The sequence below is a fragment of the Rosa rugosa genome, chromosome 3, assembly GCF_958449725.1.
Source record: "Rosa rugosa chromosome 3, drRosRugo1.1, whole genome shotgun sequence".
NCBI lineage: Eukaryota > Viridiplantae > Streptophyta > Magnoliopsida > Rosales > Rosaceae > Rosa > Rosa rugosa.
The window spans coordinates 55,785,290-55,810,746 of NC_084822.1; the positions used below are offsets into that span (position 1 = coordinate 55,785,290).

General features: G+C 37.3%; 2 protein-coding genes across 3 annotated transcripts; both read right to left on the bottom strand.

Moving 5' to 3' along the window:
- Positions 1 to 117: 117 nt before the first annotated feature.
- LOC133740341 (abscisic acid 8'-hydroxylase CYP707A1-like) lies at positions 118 to 3,455 on the bottom strand. The gene is made up of 9 exons (XM_062168282.1): positions 3,085 to 3,455; positions 2,664 to 2,988; positions 2,010 to 2,159; positions 1,548 to 1,793; positions 1,297 to 1,386; positions 1,116 to 1,194; positions 710 to 816; positions 488 to 606; positions 118 to 394 (listed from the first exon to the last, which is right to left on the bottom strand). Exons 1-9 carry the CDS (start codon positions 3,303 to 3,305, stop codon positions 301 to 303), a joined length of 1,431 nt encoding a protein of 476 aa, XP_062024266.1. The 5' UTR covers positions 3,306 to 3,455; the 3' UTR covers positions 118 to 300.
- A 17,750-nt stretch (positions 3,456 to 21,205) lies between these two features.
- Positions 21,206 to 24,062, bottom strand: LOC133737010 (uncharacterized). 2 transcript variants are annotated; one of them, XM_062164641.1, is made up of 4 exons: positions 23,596 to 24,060; positions 22,959 to 23,154; positions 21,954 to 22,085; positions 21,206 to 21,790 (listed from the first exon to the last, which is right to left on the bottom strand). In XM_062164641.1, exons 1-4 carry the CDS (start codon positions 23,850 to 23,852, stop codon positions 21,668 to 21,670), a joined length of 708 nt encoding a protein of 235 aa, XP_062020625.1. In that variant the 5' UTR covers positions 23,853 to 24,060; the 3' UTR covers positions 21,206 to 21,667. The 2 variants fall into 2 exon arrangements, with proteins under 2 accessions (XP_062020625.1, XP_062020627.1); XM_062164643.1 differs by lacking the exon at positions 21,954 to 22,085 and having other exon boundaries at positions 23,596 to 24,062.
- Positions 24,063 to 25,457: the final 1,395 nt, after the last annotated feature.

Genomic DNA, 25,457 nt, shown 5'->3' on the forward strand with positions numbered 1-25,457 from the left:
ATTTGAACTGTGAGTAGTTCATAAAATCTGTGGTCTGAGCAATTAACATTAAATTTAAATCCACAGGAGAATGAGACAGCTGATAGAGTACACTCACTAGAATGACAAAAATTAATTGCATCATCAAAATTTGGCAAGAAAAAAAAAAAAAAAAAAAAAAAAGGGCACCGAACTACTCCCAGCAATATTAGGATGGGAGCAAACAGAGAGAATACAAATGAAAGGTCCTTGGTCTAGAATATGGACTGTGAGAAGAAGCTAGATGAGGTTAATTTGGGGAGGGTATGGCTCCCCTTAGCCCTATTCTAATCTCCAAAATTTGACTGGAAGTCCCTTCAGAGGCACAGGAAATGGACTATACTCAATCCCGCTTTGGGATCCCTCAATTTCCCACCTGCAAAACAGTAACATAGCTAAGTTAATTTCTCTTATTGAATTGCTCTAAGCTCGAACTAAACATAGTTTTTAGGACTTGTATATAATATACCTGAACTTGGTGACTAAATGGTGGATCATGATCAGTAATTCCAGCTTAGCAAGCTCATTTCCTGGACAAGCATGGACTCCAATGCCAAATGGCATAAATGTATTTGGCTTTGGTGCAACCTAGTCATGGATCAGAGATAGTTTCAATTATCAGACTCTCTTTTATTGGCCGTGACAGCAACTCCATAAAGATAGAGAAACGATAGCACTGTACCGGCCATACCTGGAATCTAGAAAGATCGAATTTCTGAGGGTCGGTGAAGAATTCAGGATTATGATGAATGTTCCTGAACAAAGGCATCACCTTCCAACCTTTTGGAATCAAGTAACCTGCAGCCACAATTTCCAAGGCCAATCATCTACACCTCATTTTTTTCTTGTTGGACAAAATTAATGCATTCTTGCGTATTTAAAAGATGCTCTAAAGCCGGGAATCTGATCATTAAACCCCCCACACTACAAAAATACACGGAAACACTGTGATGTGACAATTGAAACTACGACACAATTAATATCGTTATTGACTTAAAAATTTATTTATTTTAAAGTAAAAACGTCATTTTTTAATTGAATTGTTCTGACACTATCATGTAATAAGAAAAATCAACACAATATACTCCTGTAATTACCTTTGTATTTCACATCAACCACAGCCTCCCTAAAGAGGAATGATATAATGCTTGCCATTCGCAAACTCTCCAACACAACCTGAGAATAATAATAATAATAATAACAAGTCAACACACACTACAGAAAAAGCCTTCGTATAGGTAAATGTATATGGTAGACAGTGCATGTGTAAGTATGTACCTTATAACTAATTGGCATGATTTTAGTCTGTGCCCAACTCAATGGTTGATTGCCTTGTTCATTTGATATGCGAATTGCATTTTGTTCGGCCTGCAAATTAAGCAAGTGGTTATTATCAAAATAATTGAAGTTGATATACTTAGTTTTCATGTCTCTAATTTGAAGATACAGACAACAAGGTTGAGCTTTCAACTTATCCAGCAATGGAAAATATGATGTGATGGAGCCAACGTCCATAATACAACATATACCTTGACAGCTTCTAGAAGTTTGGGCTCGTCGTGGAGGTACTTGATAATCCAGGTCATGACACTGGCTGTGGTGTCTTGAGCAGCAAAGAGCACACCTATTATGTTGTCTGCGATTTGGTCATCACTCAAAACGTCCCCTCCGTTTATTGAGCTCAGCAAACAACCCAAGAGATCCTTTTCGGGTAATCTCTTCTCCTTTCTCTCGTGGATAATGTCACCCAAAATATGTCTCAGCCTCTCTCTCGCCTAAAACACAATCATGAATAGGGAGAGAAAAACTTATGAGAAATTGTACGACTTTTTGTTACATAATTTGTCATGTTATATTGTAAAATTATTAAGCTGAATATTTGACATATTGTTACATATTATTGATTTAAAGTGTCACACTGTCACGATAGAATACAAAATATATTTAGCAAGAAAACATTACTTACGGAAAACAAATTCAAATTAACTCACCAGTAAAGCCTTTTTATATGGTGTTCCGGGAATATTTATGGGGAATGAATTGTAGCCCTTGTCCACTACCATATAGTTCTTTTTGAGTTCTTCTTTGTAGCGGGTCTCCAAATGGCCAAAAATTGCTAGTGTGCCAACTTCGAAAGAAAACTGCAAATGACAAACCAAACTTTATGTTACATGATTATGAGCAAAATATATATTAAAAAAAAAAAATTAGGCTATAACTTTTTATTTGCCGTGTTAATTACTATAGACTTTTTAAAGATAACTTACATATACTAAATTGAATAATATATATATATATATATATATTTTTTTTTTTTGAAAGGGGGATAATATTTTCGTTGCATATTCTAATTTCGTGTCACACATTAGATGTCCAAATTGACAGCATAGCAACTTGCACGCATGCGTTATGCATACTAGGAATTTATCTAATCACGCATGACCAAATTAATAATATGGTGAGAAAACATACAAGACTGTCAATTTAACACCAGGCATTTAAGTACCAAGTAAACACCTAATGAGATATTCTAATTGACAGTCTGGCGATTTAATATACACAGACCGTTTTGTGAAAGAAACAGTCCAGAGTACTTTTCGAATTGTTCCAATCCAAACTTGTGTCTATAGCATCAATTTACCCACCTTCTGCATCTCATGGAAGGTGTTAATGACCTTCCCGGTGCCCCATGACTCCGAGGTCATAAAGGCAGCCGCGGCATCGATATGGGGCACCAAATTCCGAATAGCATCAAGGTTGAGAGATCCCTGAACAAGCTTCCTCAGTCTGATATGGTAATCTCCTTGGTGGAAAAATAGTGCGGAGGGACCAATCAGACCCTCTTTGCTTTTGGGATAGGTGGGCCTGAACAAGTGAGCTTGAGTGACCAACACAAACTTTGCAGCCTCCGGGCTGGCCAGCATCACACATGGACACCCAAGTATATGGGTCTTGAAAATTTTCCCATACCTTTGAATCCATAGGGAGAGCCATATATTAGAATCATAAACGTACTAGACAGAATTGATAAAAACCAGAAAGAGAAAGCTAGCAGCAAAAACATACCTTCTCTGTCTGGCAGAGAAGAAAATGTTTGGGTCCTGAGAATAGAGCTGGAGAGTCTCTCCGATATAAGGCCAACCCAGTGAGCCTGGAGGGAGCTGAGCCCTATTTTCATTACCATGATCATGGAGCTCTTCTTCTCCTCCCTTGTTCTTCTTCATGAAAATGTACGAGAAGATTATGGTTAAGAGAGAAACGAAAGCGTATGTGAAAATTGCGACCATCTCTGTGATTCTGGGTGAGAGCTAGTGACTGTGAAATAGTGAGTGAGAGTTTTGTAGTGAGAAACCAATGAAATGATTTCTATGTTTTGGTGAGACACTCCGAGAGGAGGTACCCTTATATAGAGCCTAGTGCAGCAGAAACTGACAAGTGTCACTCTGGGATTTGTGTCTCAGGTGCGTATATGGTTTCTTAGGTTGGGCCAGCAAGTGATGTCATATTCATCGGTAAAAGAGGAATTATAGAGATTTTAGAGATTGCTGTAAATTTAGGGAATTTGGTTTTCTCTTTCCTCACTATTTTTAAAATAGGGATAGTTATAGGGAATCTGTTGGAGCAAAAAACCATCTTTTTTCCCTAAAATAGAAAAAAATCAAAATATGGGGAAGCTGTTGGAGTTGCTCTTAGGCCATACGTTTTTTATTGTTAATGTAGTATGAGAAGTTAATATTTTAATGAAATTTGAAATTTTTCTGTAATCTATTTATTATTATTATTATTATTATTATTATTATCATCATCATTATCATCATCATTTATATTATTAAGAGAATATGCTTTGTTAGCTAAAGTGGACGTGAAAAAACGACTAAATTCTTAGACCATAGATTATCTAAAAGTATCTTTTAATTTATTTCCTCCTAAAATATCTCTCTATAACTTCCCACTTCCACAACAAAAGAGGGAGAAAAAAAAAACTTCAAGAACTCCCCACGTTTTCTCCAATGATTATTTTGTTTTTGTTTTTATTTTTATTTTTGAAACTTAAATCCACACACAGAGTCTGTGTTTTGGTCTAGTTATTATTTGGCCTCGTTTGGTTCACGGAATTGAGGGCTTGGGAAATGAAATGTATCATTTCCTATGTTTGGTGTACACAAGGGAATGAATAACTTTCTTTTATTTTTTGTTTGAAAAAGAGCCAGTGGGCGAATATATATTCATCGAAAGCCAGAATAGGCCTTTACATACCCTTCCGCTGCCATCTAGACAGACAAGAAGATAGTGATAGTACCCACAGTGGTACATAGAAATAAACCTACTAATTGTACAATCAAATACCTAGACATAGCGGGATCCCCCTTTGGTACTACGCTGGAGGCGCTAGAAAGATCCGACCTTCCCAACCTAACTCTTAACCAGTAAAACTAGTCGCCTAGAGACCTCATTCGGTGTACAACTAGAGACACTGAGAATTAAGTCGACAAGACCAAATACTAAAACTAGATGCACAAAGGTGCGTAGACTGTCCCTGAAAACGGAACCTTATTGTAAACTAGACAAAAAAACTAAAAAACATAGTGATGGGTCAAGGGCGAAAGCCCTAGCCCAAATGCGAAGCCCAGCAGCTCAAAGAGAAAGGACAAAACTCCAGGTCCTGCAGGGTTGCTGGTGCAAGCCCAAACCTATCTCCATCACACACAGTGGCTGTGTAGCACCGCCGTCGCATCCAGCCGCGCCGACCACGTCCTCGCTGGCCGAAACCCAGCGTCCCACACCTGCCAACGCCGGATCAGTCAGAAAACCTCGCTGTTGCATAGCCCCTAGGAACCTTACCGCCGCTCAGTCCATCCAACCCACGCCGCCCTCGCTAGATCTGCAGAACCAACGCCGCCGCTCAAGCCATCCATGCACAACCCAACCACCACGCATAGAGCCTACGTCTGATGCTCACCAACCAATTAGCCCTCTGCCCCTTGAGCCGAAACTACTCTCTAGAACAAACCGAGCAAAATAGCTATTGATACCCGTCCAACAGTGACTCATCAGCGGCTAGGGAAGCCCATACCGATCCCGAGCACCACCGGACGAGCAAAATTTCAAAACCCTAGACCAGAGAAGCCGGGTTTTTTGGAGCTCTAGAGGAGAGTTTACCCGTGGGTCTGAAGGAATAACTTTCTTTTAAGAATGGAAAATATGGGGGAAAGTGAATCCTCTCATCCTCTAAATGATTCATTTTTCCTCCTACTTTCCCAGCATTAAATGTGTATTAATTACATGATAAAAATACATTTATATCCTTGTTGAAAATTGTTATTGACAATTTTATTCGGAAAGTTTATGATTTGTGTTTTTATATATGAGGATATAATGGAAATTATTCTATGCACCGACGGTGCAAGTGACCCAACCCTTATAAAATAATCTCAACCCTTGATATTTATTATCAACTTTATTTTTAATAAACAAAAAGTGTATTTAATGCAATCTCACCATTCATTTATGTTGGTGCAAGTGCACGGCGGTGCTCTGAATAATCTCTCGAGGATATAATGGAATATTAGTATAATTTAGTTTCCTTTCCTTACACAAACCAAACACTAAAATGGAAACAAACATATCTTTTCCCGTTGCTTTCCCAATGTTTCCAAACAGCGGAAAGGAAAGCTAGTGGGAATTTTATTTTCCTTTCCCATGAGATTTCCTAAAGAATTGATTTTCTTTCTGTAAATCAAACGAGGCCTTAAGAGAACCCGTTTTGTTAATCAAAATGGATGTGAAAAGACATGAAGACTCCCATGTCATATATTATTTTTAAATAATTTCTAATATTTGAAGGGTATTCAAAAAGAAAATTTAAAACAAAAAATATGTTTTACATATGCATAGCATATGTGGGCAAGACTGATAAATTGTTAAAAGAAAAAAATATGTTCCCACTAACCCATTTTGTACGTGGATAACTTCCCACTACCCTATTATGCAGATAACTTCCTGCTGCCATCATCCGCAAATAACTCCCCATATTTCTCCCACTTCAATAATTGCCAAGACATAAATATTACAAAAAGATAATTTAAAACAAAAAATATGTTTTACATATGCATAGCATATGCGGGCAAGACTAGTTATTATTAAGAGAAGAGGTTCGTTAGTCACAAAGACAATTATGACATTTACTAAATATATTTTTATTAAAAAATAAACAAGAAAAGAACTCACAACCCACTTTTCTCTCTTACTATCTTCTCTGCAATAACCTCTTTTTTTATTTTCTAAAAAAAAAAAAAAAAAAACTTGCATATGCGGAGCACGTGTGGAGAAATGCTAGCTATTATTACTATTACTACTAAGAATTGAAGTCTTGATTTAGCTTAATTATAACTCAATTTTTTCACATCATATAATTAAATGTCAACCATAACACTTTTTTTTGGAACCAAATTACCTAGAATTTTGGTAAATTTTGAACAACTCTCTCAAAAATTTGTGGACTTCAAGCAGGCATATTGGACAATAGTTTTCCATTTATATTCAAACTTGTGTGTGCATGAGAATCCCACTTTCCAGCAGTTCAAAGAAGGTTGAGGCAAATCAAAACAAGTACATAGCTGCTTATTCACTTCAACTCTTGGTGTGTAAGATAGTAAGAGAAGATACACCCCCGGGTGATTTGCATGCTAATCTTTGAAAAAAAAAAGGTGAAAAAATTAAATGCAGCAATGAAAAATCGGTTGATCAATTAATGGGTCTCATGCAGTTGGGCAATTCGTTGGCATGACCAATTTTGTTTAACTCATTGTCACATGGTATGCTTAATGACTCTAATATAATTATTCCAAATAAATGGTCATGAGTTTCTAAATTGACTTCCATGATTGTATTGATTGACTAAAAACAATTGTCAATTTTAGATAAATAGTAAATTGACAATTACCTATTCTAGTATATTGATAATTGACCTTAGCACATTGATGCATTAGCTGTACGGGTTTTTTTTTTTTTTTTTTTTTTCTTCATAAGAAAAGTACTACAACAATTATATACAAAAGCCTATAGGGCAGCCCGATCTTGAACGGTCAAATAAAAGGGCTTTACACACTTGACAAGGAACAATATTCTCCCATATTTTGTCTTCATGAGTGAAATACTCCAGATTGGTCAATGCATCAGCAACAAAATTTGCTTCTCAAAAATTATATTTAAAGGTGGTATTGTCAAATGAACGAGTAATGTGTGTGATATCTCTAACGACCTACAGAAGCCTCCAATATGGTTTTGTTACATCATTCACAAAGCCAATCACGAGCTCTGAGTGTCTTGCTATAAGGTTTCTCAATATTACTAGAAATGGAGGCTATTGTAGACAAAACTTATATCTTGTCTAATCCAATTAATAGAAGGGTATTCGGAAATGTTCTAGCTAATCAAGAGTGTCCATTCCAAATCTGTTTTAGCTACCTAGGTTCGAACCCCGAAGCTGTCAAAGTGGCTAGGCACTGTGCTGCAATGCATAGTTGGAGCATTTCACATGTGCCAAAGGGGTTTATCTTGAGCGTAAAAAGTCTTTGGGTTCCCCTTGACAAAGTAAAAAAAAAAAAAAAAAAAAATCTGTTTTGGCTTTGAAAAATGGACGTTTATTTGTAAAATTTCAACCTTTCCTTGTTGGTACTTGGTAGTTAAGAAGGGTAATGAAGATTGACAAGGCTACCTCCACCGGCCTCTTAATAATTTACTTCCAGGAATCACTAGCATTTTCTGTTGACTTCGACCCCGCCATAATTAATCTATTAACTTCCTTAATCGAGGGAACCAGAAAAGAGTTTGCTGGTGATTCATGAACAACACAGTACTGTAGCTAATTATAATACTGCATTTTATTAATTAAACCTTACAGATTTTGCATTATTATTTTTCTATCCAATGAAGGTAATTCATTTATACAAAGAAATTGTTACAAGTAAAATGAACAATAGTCACACTAGAAAAAAGAATTCCAACGGCCACACACGGTTTGCGTCGGCGCCCAATTGTCGAGTCTAAATTTATCTTCTAATGTTCAGAAGGACAATAAGGGAGCTACAAACTCTCCAATACACCATGAGATTGGAAAAATAGTTATGCCGACCATAGAGACTCTAAATCCGACAAAGTACTAACTCCGTTGGTAGAATAACGTCGGCATACCAATCAGGTACTGGCTCCGAATCCACGAAGGATGTACATGTGCTCAAGTCAACTCCGCTTCTTGTTAAATGAATACACGAAAATCTGACATATTCCGACATCATTCATCAACGGTGTTTTGAGATTCACAGCAAAACGATCACAAAGAATACGCATTTGCATTGCATGTCCATCTTGGAAAAGATCGAGGTTTTGACAGGGAATAATATATCAATAATATTGGTGGGGATACATGGCTAGGGCGTATGTAATAGTGTAGTGGCATCCAGCTCATCGTCTCCGATCTTCCGGATCGGATCAGTCTGCTGGTCCTCCTTGAGTCCTTGATTCCCCGGACCCCTCTCTGCATGATCCGGTTAGTTAATTAACTATTTATTATTTTGAATTTTTAAGGTGATCTAGCAGGGTGTTAATAAATATCTTTGGTTTGGATTAAGTTATAGTGTTATACAACCTCAAAATAAGATATAACACTGCCCCTTTCAAAAAAAAAGAGAAAAGATATAACACTGCACCTTATTGTATCAATATTTAAATCATGAAGCCGTGACCCAATGTTGAAATTAAGGTAAAGGGTTTTTGTCTATTTACCCCAATTTCAGAGATTTTTTTCTCATTTACCCCATTAAGTTTTTTTAATTATCTCTTACCCAATACACTCTAAGGGAGTCTTCCCTAATACCCCATTAAGATTTTTTGTTTGTTTTTAATACCATTTTACCCCTCACCCCTTTATTACTTAGAGAGAGAGAGAAACCATAGGAGACTTCGCCGGAGCCCGTCACCGGCCGTCGGAATCCGGTCACCGGCCGCCGAATCCGGTCAACGTTCGCCGGATTCCAGTCAATGTTCGCCGGATTCCGGTCACCAGCTACCGCCCACCGGAATTTGCTGAAAATCTCACGGGAAAGTTTTTTTGCACCCAATAGATATCTATTGCCCCCTAATAGAGGGGCAATAGAGGTCTATTGCCCCCCAATAGACGTTTATTGCCCCAATAGTCTATTGCCCCCTAATAGACGTCTATTGCCCCTAATAGACGTCTATTGCCCCCAATAGACGACTATCAGCCATATATTGCCCCCCAATAGACCTTTAACATACATCTATTGCCCCTCAATAGATATTCAAAACTGTTTTTTTTTTTGTCCTTCTGTCCCATTACTTAAAAAAAAAAAAAAAAAAAAAACTGATTTGGGCACCCAGAAAATGCTCTGGGCACCCAAGTCAAGAGCCGGACCAATAATCACCGGATCCAATGACACAGTGCGACGCGAGCTCCGACCCGAAGCAAATCCCGGACCTGCACACTGCACTCCGTCCAGATTCTCGGAGAACTGGCACTCTTCCTTCATCAATGTGGAGATAGAGCCAAAAGACTTTGCGGTTTCGTCAATTTCCATAACCTGATCAGAGAAATTGCGGTAGTTGAAGGCGAAGGTGAAGTCTGGTTCTGGGCTCGAGGATGAGTCTGATTCCATGACCGGCGGTGGATCGGAGAACTGATCGACCTTGATCGTCAGCGAGAAGGAGAGATCCAGGGTGATTTCCGACGACGAGTGGACTCCGACGTGGATGAGTTGGATCCTGGCGAGCTCTAGGGCCGGGTCAGAGGAGAAGGGGAAGAACACGGCTGTGGAGAGGAGGAGGAAAGCGACGACGTGGATATACAAACGCCTTCTGGAGAGAGAGAGAGAGTGTCTTATCGGAGAGGGATGAGAGAGAAGAGAGAGAGAGTCTGATCGGAGATGGATGAGAGAGAGGAGAGAGAGAAATCAATGGCATGGATGTAGTTTTTTAATTATGCTGAGGACCAAATTGTCATTTTACTTGAAATTGGGTAAGTGAGAATAAAAATCTATTGCTGGGGTAAGTGTGATAATTTTAGCCAATTTTGGTGCTTTGGGTCAAGGACCCTAAGGTAAAATTAATTGCTCCCATGCCCACTTAATTCAGCAAGAGATTTGAATTCTCACTCACCCAATCTAAGAGCAAAATGTTTATTTTAGGCTCTGTAAAGTCAAAAATTATGCACTGCCACTAAACTCTCTCCCTCTCTTGCACTGCCACAAAATTCCGGTGGTCGATCTTCGTCTTCGGGTTGAATTGAGATGTGATACTTGAAAGGTTTATAAAGAATTGCAAGACGAACAAAGCCTAGTCGGTCTCCCTTTCCAATTTGATCGTAGTTGGCCGGAATTTGAAAATGATGCTGGAAAAGGGCCGGACCTTCTTTTCTTCGATTCGTTGTGTTTGGTGAATAACATGGTGCAAGATATATATGATTGGAAAGAGGGTTTGAAGAATAAGAGAATGGGACAAATTTCATGGCCTAACGAGACAATGAGGACGCCGCAAAGTTCTGGCGTTGGAAACAAATTCTAGGTTTGGAGCTGATTTTTCCGAGTTTCCACAAAAATGCCACTAAACATATCCACCTCATCTTCTTCTTCAATCAAAGTTTTATTTATCTGATTTTAGGAAGATTAGTCCCCCTTCCCAATGCCCAAATTTTATTGGTCTTATTGCCCGCAATAAAAGGTTTTGAATTGATGTAATCTCTTCATCTCCTTCCTCAATCAAGGTTTTATTTGTCTAATTTTAGGGAGATTAGTCCCCCCTTACCAATGCCCATATTTTATTGGTTTGATTGCCCCCAATAAAGTCCTATAAACTTTTATTTCTCCCAATAAAAGGTTTTGAATTGATGTAATCTCCTCATCTTCTTCCTCAATCAAAGTTTTATTTATTTAATTTTAGGAAGATTAGTCCTCCTTCATCCAAATAAACTTTTATTGTCCCCCAATAAAACCCTATAAACTTTTATTGCCTCCTAATAAAAAGTTTTGAACTGATGTAATTTTCTCATCTTCTTCCTCAATCAAAGTTTTATTTTTCTAATTTTAGGGAGATTAGTCCCACTTCCCAATGCCCAAATTTTATTAGTTTTATTACCCCTAATAAAACCCATTAACTGCAATAAAAGGTTTTGAATTGATGTAATCTCCTCATTTTCTTCCTCAATCAAAGTTTTATTTGTCTAATTGTAGAGAGATTAGTCCTCCATTCCCCCAATAAATTTTTGTTGCCCCCCAATAAAACCTAACAAACTTTTGTTTCCCCCAGTAATTTTATTAGGGGGCAATACAAGTTTATTGAGAGTTATTAGTGGGCAATAATAGTCTCCGGTGACCTATGAGATCTCCGACAACCTCTTTGGGGACATCCGGCGACCTCCAACAATGTTGCCGGCGAAGTTCGGCGATCGGTGACCGGCGACTTCTCTCTCTTCCACTCTCTCTATGTTACAAAGGGAGAGAGGGAAAAATGGTCCCAAAATAAACAAAAAAGAGAAGAAAAAAAAAACATAATTGGTTATTAGGGAACAAAATGTAAGTGGGAAAACTTATAATTTGCTGGGGTAAAGGCCAGGTTAGTGTAGCTCAAATTTAGGTAAAGGGATATTTCCCCTTAAATCATTCTCTTGACTATTGGGTTGAGACGCATATGTTCGGCTTTTATATCAATTGTTGTGCACGAAATCCTCATGAGTTAGTGTAAGTTATAAGACACCGATATTGTTAATACTTAACCAACCATCTTAAGCTCGCATAAAAAAATAAAAAAAATTAATAAAAACCCAACCACCTTAAGCAATGATACGCATGAGATTTTATAATTAACCACTCATGTCACTTGCATGTGTTTTTCACTGCGAAAGTTTCATTTTTCACATCCTTAACATCAGGAGTATAAGAGTATTGCTTGTCCCTTGTGTGAGTTGTGTCTTGGTGGCTCTGAGTAACAATTGTGGGGTTCCAAGGGCATTTACTTGCAACCTAATCCATTCCGATTGATTAGGGGTCATAATTCCATAGAATGAACATGACAATGCATCCTTTAATCAAATTAGTCTCATTGACGTAATAATTATGTGACTGTTAGGTATAAATCCTAAATCCTAAATCCTATATCGGAAAACAAAATGCATATAGCAACTTAATCCATTGCGACTCAAAGTGGGGTCAGGGACTATGGATTAAGGTCGTATAAAAAAATCAATTGCATGCATCAGAATACGAGTTTATATCCTTAATTACAGTTTTGAATCTCACTGACATAAATAATGATGCAGGCCGGAACTGCACCAACCACCAAGTAGTCAAGTACTAGCCAAATGGGCTATCGACCTATTAAAATTGGGCACATATCTGTGTACACATGCAATCTCAATCATTTTTGAAGGACACAAAAGACCTCTGCAAAGAGAAACACGGGCATCTTTCCCTTTCACAGAAATCACAGTCATTGCCCCATGGACTAATTAGATGAACATCACTAAAAAAATATAAAGGATTAAAGGATGATCTATTTGAAATTCTGAATTGTATATAGTCTCAAAAATCCTACTGTTCTTTTGCATTACAGGTTTGGAATCTTTCTTCTCACTCTCATACTCCTTTATTCTGGCATGGCGGTTTTATTGATTGATTATAGTATCTGTTTAATAATCCTGATATTTTCCCTGATCTTATATCTCAAAATTTATTCATTACTTGGTCTATCTAGAACACATGGAACATATTAGTCTTTCAGCAGCTAGTTCCTTCCCCAATTCTAACCTTTTACGGGGTTGCTTGTTTTGGAACGAGTTACTGTCAAGTTAATCTTCATGTTTCTAAAGAGAAAGTTTCTAAGTCATTTCACATTAAATGGCAACATCCTGATTCTCATAACGTTAAACTAAATTTTGATGGTTCTGTGAGAAATGATGTGGCTTCTACTGGCTTTGTGATTAGGAATGAAAATGGTAATCCACTCATTGTTGCTTCAAAGAAAATTGGTCAATCAGGAATCCTTTTTGCTGAAGCAACTGCTCTTCGAGATGGTTTAAGTTCCGCTCTTCTGAATCATTTTACTCCTGTTTGGGTTGAAGGCGACTCAAAAGTTCTCATTGACTGTGTGCTCAACAAGATGTCAATTCCTTGGATAATTAAGTTGCTTGTGCAGAACATTCCTCTCTTGGCTGATCAGTTTCAGTTCATCCAGTTTAGGCATATTTTTTGAGAAACTAATTTTGTTGCAGACAAGTTAGCTGACCTTGGTCATGATAGAATTAATTATGCAGTGTGGTTTTCTTGTCTCCCCGTTTCTGTGTCCCCAGCGTTCTATTTGGATCAGCTAGGCGGGGGTTGTGTTCGTGACTTTTTGTTGTAGTTTTTTTTTTCTTGTATTAAAAAAAAAAAAATCATGGTTTGTATTTGAGCTCACCTTCTTCTTCTTGGATTGGTAGAGATGTTTTTTTTTTTTTGAAGGGTGGTAGCGACGTTAATTCTGCACAAAAGTTGCATTCGTTTTCCAAAAGACATGAAATCTGATCATCAGTTCCCCTTTATACTTTGATTAGGTCATTCTCGAGCACCAGTTAGCAATAATTAGTTTTTTTATTTTATTAAAAGCAGTAATTAGTTGAATAGAAAATTGTTTTGGTTATTCTATTATTATCAAGGAATTGTATTTGTGAACAAAGTTTAAATGAGGAACTATAAACAATGTCGATATATATCACAAGGGCGGGTGGAACTAGAACTGACCGGCCGAATTGGCCGCGAATTGGATATATTCATCAGTACTCGATCCATCATCGTCTGTTGGTCTTCATCGCTTTCATACTCGAGTTCACATGCTGAACAATACTGGTACCATGCCATGCACAGCGTTGGATACTTGGATAGTGTTTATGAATCTGTTTGGTCATTTTTGGGACGTTTGGCGACAACTTCAACGTGGCTATAATGCATGGGAGGAAAACCTGATCAGTTGATATGGTACTGATGGACATAACATGTACTGATAATCACACGCGTCATCTTCATCTTCTCTCCGGCCCTTTTTCAGAGTCGGCACGACGTTGCTGTTTGACAACGATTGGTGTTTGTGGGGGATGAAAATCTTGATGGAGATACTGAGGGTACACTCTCCTAGGATGGATAGAGGGGCAGGTGTCTGATTCTCGAATGCACCGTATAAATTAGGCCTAAGATTTGTAGTTTCAATCTTCCGTGTCATGCCATGTTACATACACACATCACTTATTTGTCAAATTATGTCATCTAATTCATAAGAAAAATACAATCTTATCATTCCAAAATCTAAGAACAATTTTTAGGTTCACCTCCATTGTTGATTAACATACTTTTACTTAATAAATTTATAATCTAACGGTCCATATCTTAAATTAGTATTTAAATATTATCTCTGTAAAAAATCAATCGAATGGGAAATCACTTTATTATCTAATTGAACCAAACAAATGGAAGGTTCTAACAACACTTACTACTATTATGATGAACCGTCCATGTATTTCATAGAAATGAATAACTAAACGATCTTCAATTTGATTGATTTTTTACAGAGCTAATCTTTGTATTACGTTATACAACATGAATGGTTGGATTATAAATTTATTAAGTAAAAATATGTTAATCGACAATGAGGGTAAATATGCTAGTTCACCCCTAGGGTGAACCTAAGAATTGTCCAAAATCTAATGGCTCTAAATTATTTTAGTTTTTTTCTAAAAAAAAAAAATTATTATGGCTTTTTTATATTTTTTATTTTCATCACAGTCGTGCTTAAATTTAAACAACAATTTTTTTCTTGAATCAAGAATTAAAAAAAATTTATGCAATTCAGTCAATAGATTTGCACATAGTCACATACATTCGATCAATAGATTTGCATAACACATGTATATGAACTTTACTGGGTTCCTGCAAATTTTGAAAATATAATGTGAAAGTTACATATAAATATATATATATATATATATATTTGTTGGGTTCCTGCAAATTTTGAAAATATAATGTGAAAGTTACCTCTATATATATATATATATATATATATATATATATATATATATATATATATATATTAAAATAGCAAAGAGAGCCAAAAACCCTAGCTAAGAGAAAACGCAAAGTAGCAGTAGTGCATGTCCGGCGGCGCGCCCTCTCGGCGTCGTTGTCGGACGGGACAGAAGGGACCGAGTGTCCGGTTGTGCACGGTCCAGTCGGAGAAGAGGTTGCAGGGGGGTGACGGCGCAAACCCGATCGTTTGCAGACTCTGACGTTGGCGGGGGCAGGCAGGTGGGATCGGAGTCCATCTATCCTCGGGCGGCGCGCAGACTCTTTGGTGGTTGTTTAGATTTGGGGTGGCGGGATCGGCGGTCTGTTGGCGGTGAAGACCCAGTGGCGGATTCGCTGGGTTCCTCTGATCTTCGTTCGGATCCGTTTGCTTCGGTTGGGTTCAGGCGGCTTTGCTCGGATCGGGGATGGGGTGGCGCGTCTTGCCGGTGTGGGGATAATGGAAGGTTGGAGGGTTAGACTGCCCTTACACGGCGTCAAGGGGGCGGCGGTGGAGCTGTCAGCGGCAGGACGAGAGGACTGCGTCGTGCCTTCTGTAATTCTCTTTTTAGGCTTGGGCTTGGTATCATATGGGCCTGGGCTTTGGCTCTAGGCCCAACTTATTTTTCAGTTTACTTATCTATTTTAATTTATTTTTCAGTGTCTTTAGGTGGCTTTATGCCCATAATAATGTCCTACTCTAGGTTTGTAGGGCGAGGTGGACGCTGTCCCGGTTTATGCACCTTGAGTGCCTTGTCTGGCCTAGGGCGGCGGCAAACTTCTTGCATTGTCAAATGGTTGCAGCCTCCTAGTGGCAGAATGAAGCCAAGTGTCACCGGATTTATTTTCCGGTGGCAACATAGTGGGAAAGTTGATATTATTAGTCTATTATGGCTCCGCGTGAGCATTATCTTTCCGGTATGTCGCCAAATTTGTAAAGCAAATGGAGTAGCCATATGTGCACTTTTTGCTAATTGGTGCGTGATTGAATACACAATATTAGTAGGGACTTCTGATATTATTTCGGAATGTTCTCTCAAGGCTTCTTATAATTTGGGGTTTAGGCTTTATGTCCCCCCTGTGTATTCTATGGTTTCATTAATGGTTATGGCTTAAGGGCAGCCGTTTTGGCCCTACCTCAAAAAAAAAAAAAAAAAAAAAAAAAAAAAAAAAAAATATATATATATATATATATATATATATATATATATTGCTCATTTTTTTTCTTCTCTTTCTGTAGCTAGGGTTTAAATATTAGATTTTTTTTTTTTTTGATCGGGTTAGTTGTTAATAACTCACACACCCATGCAGTGGTATCCTAGCGCCAGGACACCTGCACCGACATTGCGGCGAAAGCCTGGCAAAGCCAGACTAATCCACTGCACCGCAGACGCACGAACCCAAAGGGTCCCTCAAATCTGCTGGTCACGGGATGGAGCTGGGATTCGAACGCTAGACCTGGGGGTTCCAGACTAGGCCATTCGACCAACACACCACACCACGTGGTTTAAATATTAGATTTGAGTTTATTATTTTTTTGTTTTTAACTTTTTCCCTTATCGTTAGATTATAGATGATAATTAATGGCTGCTACTAACATGAAATATTTTCTTATCTCTTAATTTGGACATACATATTTTCCAAATTCAATTTATTAATTTTATTTAATTTTTTGGATGAAAATAATCAATATTTGGAAAGAAAAATTAATGCCTATTTCTTAACACCTAACTCAATATATTAATGCTATTTGGAAAGAAAAATTATAGAAAAAAATTTAATTAAAAGAAGAAAAATATTGATCAAAGAATTTGCAGACATATCCCTTAAATTAATACATAATCAATAACTGATTTTTTTTTTCATCACCTAATTAAATTCATTAGTGTCATTAATTGATCCCTAACATCTAAAACAAAATAGAAAAGGGTAAAGTTGGTGTTGCAATAGTATGATGTGGCAAGATATATTATGTGGAATTGAAAATAAAATTTGTATTTGCTCACATAGCATGACACCTAGGATTTGAGACAACAAATCTTAGGCCTCATTGAGGCCCCCTATCATTGCCCTCTATATATATACTAATTACTAAGTAGCTCGCCCGCGCGATGCTGCGGATTTGTGTTTTTTTATCTTAAATTTTATATGCGATAAAGTAGCAATGATAATATATAAGAAATGTTAACTGAATATGTTATCGTTTTGCATATTATGAAAGCTGGTATTCTAACATGGCTTGAATATATACATATTTCAAAAATGAAAGTGTTGAGTGGGAGCTTATATTTTAACCAAACTTCTATATTTACATTTTTCAAAAGAAAGGGATATTCTAACAAAAGATGTTCTTTACATACAAATTACAAAAGTGGTTAGATCTCACCAAAATACCCTACATTTTAAGTTAGAACTAATTATCTTTTGATGTATCATTTGTTGGTTTATATGCTCAGGGGCGGAACCGTCAATAGGTCTGAGGGATCCGAACCCCCCACACTTTTCTACATATATCAAATTAATATGTATGCTATAAAAAATTAATTAAAAAATATTTCATATATAGATATACTACAATAGATCCCCTCTCTCTCTCTCCAGTCTCCGCTCAACATGATAATTAGGCAAAACTTCTATTTATTACTTAATAAATTAAATTAAATCAATAGGCAAATCAGTATGCAAATCTATTAACGGATTAATTTGTATTTTCCAAAAAAGAATAAAAGATTTAATTGGTTGTAATCTAATAAATTCAATCAAAAAAGAAAAAAAGTAACAAAATAAATTAACAAAGTTAAAATAATTAGGGAGACAAAAGCGTCAAAGAGCATAGAAAATTGGGGGGCAAAATGGAAAGCATACTATTGAATGAACATAACTCATCTTCATTAGTGCAGATAAAGAACAAAGAACAAAGCTTTTCTTTGCTCAGGCGTACTCATTTGCTCTTTGTTTGTTTTCTTTGAGGAATTAGGAACAAAGAACAAAGAACAAAGAACAAAGCTTTTCTTTGCTTTAATTTCCATTTGTGGTGCTTCTGATCAGCCACTAACTTTGCTATAATGAAAAGAGTTTTTTTTTTTGAAAGATTGCCATAATGAAAGAGTTGGTGCCAATCTAATCAACACTAATTAGTTTCAGATGGTTCGATCGAGTACATGCATGAACCTTCCTTGACTTTAATTAGCTAGCTTCTAAGTTCTAAGTATGTACGTGCTGTACCTTGTACGTATATATAATGTGGTTATGCATGGTTGAGATAAATCTGAGTATATATCTATATATTCAGTTACCATAATTGTAAAGCGAATAGAGTAGTCAGTAGAGCACTTTTCGCTAATTGGTGCTTGCTAGAATACATTGTTTTAGTTGAGACTCTTGTTATTATTTCAGGAAGTTCTCTTAGTGCATATTGTAATATGGGGTTTAGGCATCATGTCCCCCCATGTATTCTGCCGTTTCATTAATCAAAGCTTGAGGGCAGCCACATTTACCTTTATTAAAAAAAAAAAAGCAGTGCGGGTGGAGGGAGTATGTGTTTGGCCGGTAGCTGGTCAACGTGCATGTCTTCAACATTGTGCTAGGAAGCAACTTTCGTAACATAAGCTTCCGGGTTCGGGAACATGGTCTTGTGTTTCTAACAACCATCAACTCGTGTCGATCTGGTGCCTTCAGTTAAGTGGCCGGCAATTTATATTGAGAGGTGTGGGACACATGTAGCAAATGAGTTTAATACGTAAAATATAACATAAAAAAATTTACACCTAACTCAACAACTTAGCAAATAGTAAAGAGACTATATTATATTCTAATACAAAATTTTGCATATCCGATTCTCCAACATTATTCTTCTAGCCATAACCTCAATAATATATATGAGATAAATCAGACCACACACACACAAATGAATCTTTATTCTGACAGCCTCATAATGAGGCCTGAAGAAGCAATAGTTATGATATGCATTGTGCGTGTATCATCACTAAGAGTTGGGGCTGGCTAGATGAAGATTTATAGATCGACACTGGCTGAAGAGACCTGGTCTATAACTCTACATATATGTCTGCGTTGCATGCAAAACGCCAGATAAATGAGATGAATATGAAGATTCATCAAGATCATATATCATTCACGATTCATAAATGAATGATGTGTATCATGATTATATGTAACTCTCAGTGGAATGCACCGGGTCACTTCTTGGCTTAAATGCAGCGTATGTCTGCATAAATGCACGCCTCCCTTGAAATGAGACAGTGGTCACTAGGTAGATGATGACTCAAAATAATTTCCCATAATTTCCGTACCTTTTTTTTTTTTTTTTTTTAAACCCTTAACCCACCCCACCTTTATATATGTCAGTGAGAATCAAATTCATAACATTTACAATGTTGGAATTATAATTTCCGTACCTCTTGATATTGTACAATTTGAAGAACAAGATTTTGATAATCATCAACTCTATCTAGCTGTAGCTTTGCATCTTTTACCGTTGACTGGATGATTCATTTTATATCTTTCCAGTTATCAACTCTTATCAGTTAACATATCTTTTATATATCCTTGCAGAAAGCCAACCCTATCTTTGATGATCCACTTCGAATACACAATATGATCGAGTTGCGTTCAGCAGCCTACACGAACGTACTGACTGGATTTTTAGCAATACATTGAGTTTAATCATGTAGTATAATAGAAGCTACAGCTGCAACCTCTGTGTATATATGCATGTAAAACATGTATGGATGATGGATATTTTGGGGACAACCAAGGATACATGCATGACAATTATTACAGGTTCAAATCTGGTTAATAATGTATATATGCGAGCTGCTATAATGTTATATGAACAGAAAATGTTTAAAGTTAATCTAACGTAGAAGTAAGAGAATTTTTTCAAGCTTCATAAAACATATGCTCTAAGTTTTTCATTATTTTGAACCGACAGTTAGAAAGCTGCATAGCATCACATGCTCCAAAATAAGATAGAATTTTCGTATGTTAAAAATGTTAATCTAAAGAAGAATGCTTTGCAGCATATGATCTCTAACTTTTACATTCATTTGATCCAACAGTTAAAAACTCTAGAACATCACATATTTCAGAACATGATAGATTTTTGTACGATGAAGTATCAAATCTATTAGTAAATAAACATAATAACTATCGAGGAAGGCAACTGTTTCCCACTTTGTTGTCGACATCTTTATATCAACGATTGAATTTCTCCGATATGAAAAATGATTAGAAACTGATAATTAAGGGGTGGTAATGAGTGAAAAAGTAGAGGTGGAACTAATAGGAAGAACAATGGAAAAGAAAGTTGGGCCATTGGATGCTTTAATTTTTTGGTAATATACGGCAAGATCAATCAATCGACGACCGAGAAGATAAAGATATTTTTTTTTTTTGGTCAAAGAAGATAAAGATATGAACACATGAATATTCCTTCTTCCTTTCTATATGAACCTTAGCCAGCTAGCTAGCTGTGTTCTTCCTGTTCTCTAAGTTTTGTGGTTCAGACTCATATCCCCATCTCCAATCATCGTTCTCTAGCCAATCATAAAACAATCCTAGTGGGACACCCAGATCTTATTTTCGTGCTGCCACATCACTATTTCCAGCTGGCGAATCTTATTTTTTTTCTCATAAAGTGCATGAATTATTGATTGGTTTTCAGTCGAGGTATCTATGTGATTTTCAATCTTTACGACTGTGAGAAAATTGACGGATCAATTTCGTGGTATGTTTTTTTACGATCACCGGCGGTCGTGGTGGTCACAGTCTATTCTTTTTGTCTTTTTGACCATTGTCGGTCACACCATCCGGCCCCTTCTCTTTTTTCGGTTACAGTATCTCAGTCTCAGTGTGCTACAACTAGCCAGCACCAATTGTTCGAGAAATATCCAATATTCATTATAATCTCCAGTGACAGTGAGTTTCATCCGCCTCTTTCGACATAGTAAAACATTTGGATGGAAATCGACAGAGGTACATAAACAAGTTCTTGGCCGGATCAGTTCAATTATGAACGAAGCAATCTAACAGCTTCGATAGAACCCCATTTAAGAATGCAGATGAAGCTATCAGCGAAAAGAATGCAGATGAAGTCCCATTGAACTGAAAATTGATCCCAATAATAGCAGACTCAGACATGTCATTCAAAGAGCATTTCTCCCGATACGCCATTCGGCGCTTATCAGCTGATGGTAATATTATCATACAGGAAAAGTATAAGGAGTTTGCCTGATTTTCACCACTACAACAGAATTTTACTAATAAGAGATAGTAATGTAATGTTAAAACTGTCATCCAATTGAGTACATGTTGATCAATTGATCTACAAATCAAACTGGATCATATATGAGCAGGAATCCTGCATCCTATGGGATAATGATCCACCGAAGACAAGGGAGACTCTCCCGGCAGCATATAGTAACAAAAACTACCGAGAGGCAAGGCGAACAATTTGATTTCAAGCATTGTCTGACTGAACCCCATAAAGCTCATTTAAAATGTTGTCCACTCTTTTCCCTTATAATTCACTCTCATGCACTTTGCCCATATGAGTTTTCAAGAACTCGAACTCCTGGTCCATATATCAGCCGGCATCGGTCATTGAATGAACCAACAAGCTTAGAGACCACCTCTTTGAAGAACACAGAGGCCACCTGATGCAAAGGTGATTGCAACATCAAATGCTTATAATTTATACAAGTCCAAACAAATTTTAAAGTCTTTAAACGAAGTGAATAAGCTTTAGAAATCAACCACAGAAAAAAAAAAAAAAAAAGTTTGACTTGGGTATAGGGGCGAAAGACTGAAACTCCCTACCTGTCTATAAAGTGGTGACTGAAACTTAAAATCCACCAAGAAATAAAGGTTGCAAGCTCCAGGAACTGGTCCAGGATTGAATTCCCAGATGTTTATTAGATGATCAAAAAGGGTACTGTTTGACACAGTTGTCTAGAAGTAAAACATAAACAAAGGTTGTTAGCAGCAGAAATTCCGAGGAACTAAAAGCAAAATTAACAGTGTAAAGAAACAAACTCATGGTAACATAATCAATTGGAGCTGCTAAAAAAATGTCATGTTAGATAAATCACATCAAGAAAAAGACCGAGCGACTTATGAAAATTAATTTCATGGGACAAATTGACTCATAAAGTCATAAGTAGCAGTAGTGAGTTTTTCTCTTCTTTTGTTTAATCCAAACACCACCAGCAACCTGTTACTATTCATGAATGTTTAAGTATTAAGATTTCTCCGATCACTAGAATAGAAGATTCCATCAAAATGTTATTCTCCAATAAGAATACAACGCTGGTCATGTGATGTCATTCCTTGAACACCAAACCAACATCTATGTGCATAGTATGGTGCCATTCAACTTAAAAGTCCTCAATAAGTACGTCTTTGATACTATAGAAATCATACTGTCCTCAAGCCCCAGTGTAAGAGATATAATGTTAACTAAGCTATCTATTCCTACTTTATGTTTTCCTCCTGCAAATCTAATTCTTAAGCTCCAAAAGAAGATATTAACTGAAGCCGAACTTTTTCAACATGATCCAAAACAAGTCCTTGTATTTCATCAGATAACCCTGATGGTGCTCACACATCATCAGCAACAAACACCAGGTTTCAACATACACTCTGGTAGTCAGATTTAAAAGCCTTTGGTATTTAGTTCACGTGGTCATGGAAAAAATAAATGAAATTAGTTAACTAGGGAACCATTAAAATGCAATTGATTCTCAGCAAGCAGAAAAGTGAAGAAACATGGCAAATAATACTTATAACAAGATTGTCATATAAAGCTTGAAGGAGAGTGAATACCTTAATACGCTTTGGTCTTTCTAATTCAACATGGGACACGTAACTTTCAACAAGAAACTTGAAACCAATCTCCAGCTCAGCATCAAATGATCCATCCGCATAGGTTTGAATTTTCTCTGACCGCTGGCACCAGGGGACAAAACCATGATACAAGTCTACAGCAGCAACCACATCGAATAACTGCTCAGGAGAATACCTAGAACCCAATAATGCCTCTCCCATGAGTACTCAAAGAGGCGAAAATACCAATATAATGCAAAAATAAAACAGGGGATTCTAGACATAGATTCCCATGCATAAGTAAAGAACATTAGGTTATGAAGCAAGGCAATGCCATATATTGTAACATATCAGGGAAGTGATTGGACCAAACATACAGCATCAACTTTATGATTTCATTATACAGGCTTTACGATTCTCATCAGATGCTAATACAAAAAAAATTCCTTCTTTACATTACCCTATTATGCACTAATAGGCATCATCAATTTCTAATGCTTAACATCATTTCAGGCAGCTAAGACCCTAAGCAAATATAGCAATTCAATCAATTTGCTAAACGAAAATCTCCGAAACGCCATTGTCACTAATTGCAACAACAGAATCCAGAAAGCAGCTGAAATCGAATCGAAATTACCCCAAGACGCGCTTCTCCTCGTAAACCTTGGACAACACACCACCTTCTTCACCGTCGCCGCAGCCCAAAAACCGCCTCCTTTGCTCATGAAAAGGATTTGCCAAAACTCGCGATTTCTGGACCGACGGGGTCTCTATGCCGGCAATGCTACTCAGGCGGCGAATCCGATTGAACTTTCTGGCGGAGCTGTATCCATTTCCGCGGGAGAGTAAGGACCCCACCGCCTTCGAGGTCGTGGTCGACCAGAACGGCGGCATCGGAAACTGCGACGATTGAGATTCCCAAATGTTCGGAAACCCTAAGGAGTAAGAAGCTGAGGAGATTTCAAAAAAAGGCCAGAATTGACCCTACAAGTCTGAGACGGAGACGATTGAAGTCAGAATCGAATCGGAGGATTTGGAATGCGTTTTTGGCTTTGCACCAAATCAGGATTTACCTTGTCCAGCAGCGACCTTCGACACCGTGAATTGGGAGGTTTTTGGTAGCATTGGGGCGGGCTAAGCCCAACTTGAAAGTGAGATCCTAAGCCCAATTAAAAACAAGGGCCCAAGTATAAAATCGCATGCATTTTCTGATTTCTTTTCAGCCAAGGAGATTTTTATTGCCAAGGTAGCAAAGACGTTATACTTCACCATTTACAACTGTATAAATAATTACCTTCGCTAAACATCTGAAGTGCTCTTTTATTTATTTAATATGAAAATGAAGCCTACAAAATTCAAACATCTTCAAGTTACTCCCACAATAGAGAATTAGATTATTTTTATTTTTTATTCGATGGTATATTTTGAAATTCAGTCCAATATAATAAAGAAAAAAGAAAAGCACATTATACTTGAGAGAATGTACAAGTGTACTTGGACCTTCAAGAATTGTATCATACCATCACTGATACTCCATTGCTTACCTGGTCAGTAACCTACACTAGAGGAACCTTCCTACATTGATTCTAATTTTTGTTTGAAGCAAATTACACGAAAATTCTACAATGCTCCGAGCTTGCCATGCTTGGGCACGTCAGCATAATATGGACCGCTGGATATCCAATCTGAAATCTGATGGTTGAAAATGCTAATCGGGTGACCTGCTCTCCATGGATACAAATTTGCTTTGACATTTGCCCAGCTCACAGAAAAAAGCCACCTGAAAAAAAACATTTATTTTGTCATCTCCTTTTTCCTTGTCCTTTGCTACCGAAACCCAGCAACAACTCCAACTTCAATTATTTTCCATCTTCATACAAACCCAAAACACCCAAGAAGAAATTGACAGAAACTCATTTCAAGTCCGAAGAAGCTTTTCCAAAGCTGCAATCCAATCTTGAGAGATGATTCTCCAATTCCCTCGCAGCAGCTCTCTAAGAACCTGGTGATGAACTGGCAATCCAAGCCTCAACGTCCACAACTCATAGTTTCTGAATTTATAACTCCACCAAAATAACAACCCGTCAACAACGTAACAACAATCACAATTCAACAAAGCCGAGAGTAACTCAACTAACCTTATTTTGATCCTCAACGTTTTCCGGAAACTCGACGAAGCTCAACTAGTGATGAAGTACGATCTGACAGTCACCAACTCGAAATTTCCAGACTTTAACTTCAATCAAGGTCAGTCCTCTCCTATAGATGCAATCGAACCAGAAACCCAGCCAAGAAGTGCCGGAAAACCACCGATGTCGGAGAACGGTGCCGGAGCCGAGAGTAACCCAGAAATGAAAATCATCATAACTTAATCTAATTCGAAAACTAAGTACACCAACGTATAGAGCATGATGAGATGAGTGATTTTCATACCACATGCACCCCAAACGGTGGCCAGAGTTGCCGGAATTCGTTGAAACTCGCCGGAGGTTCTTCAAG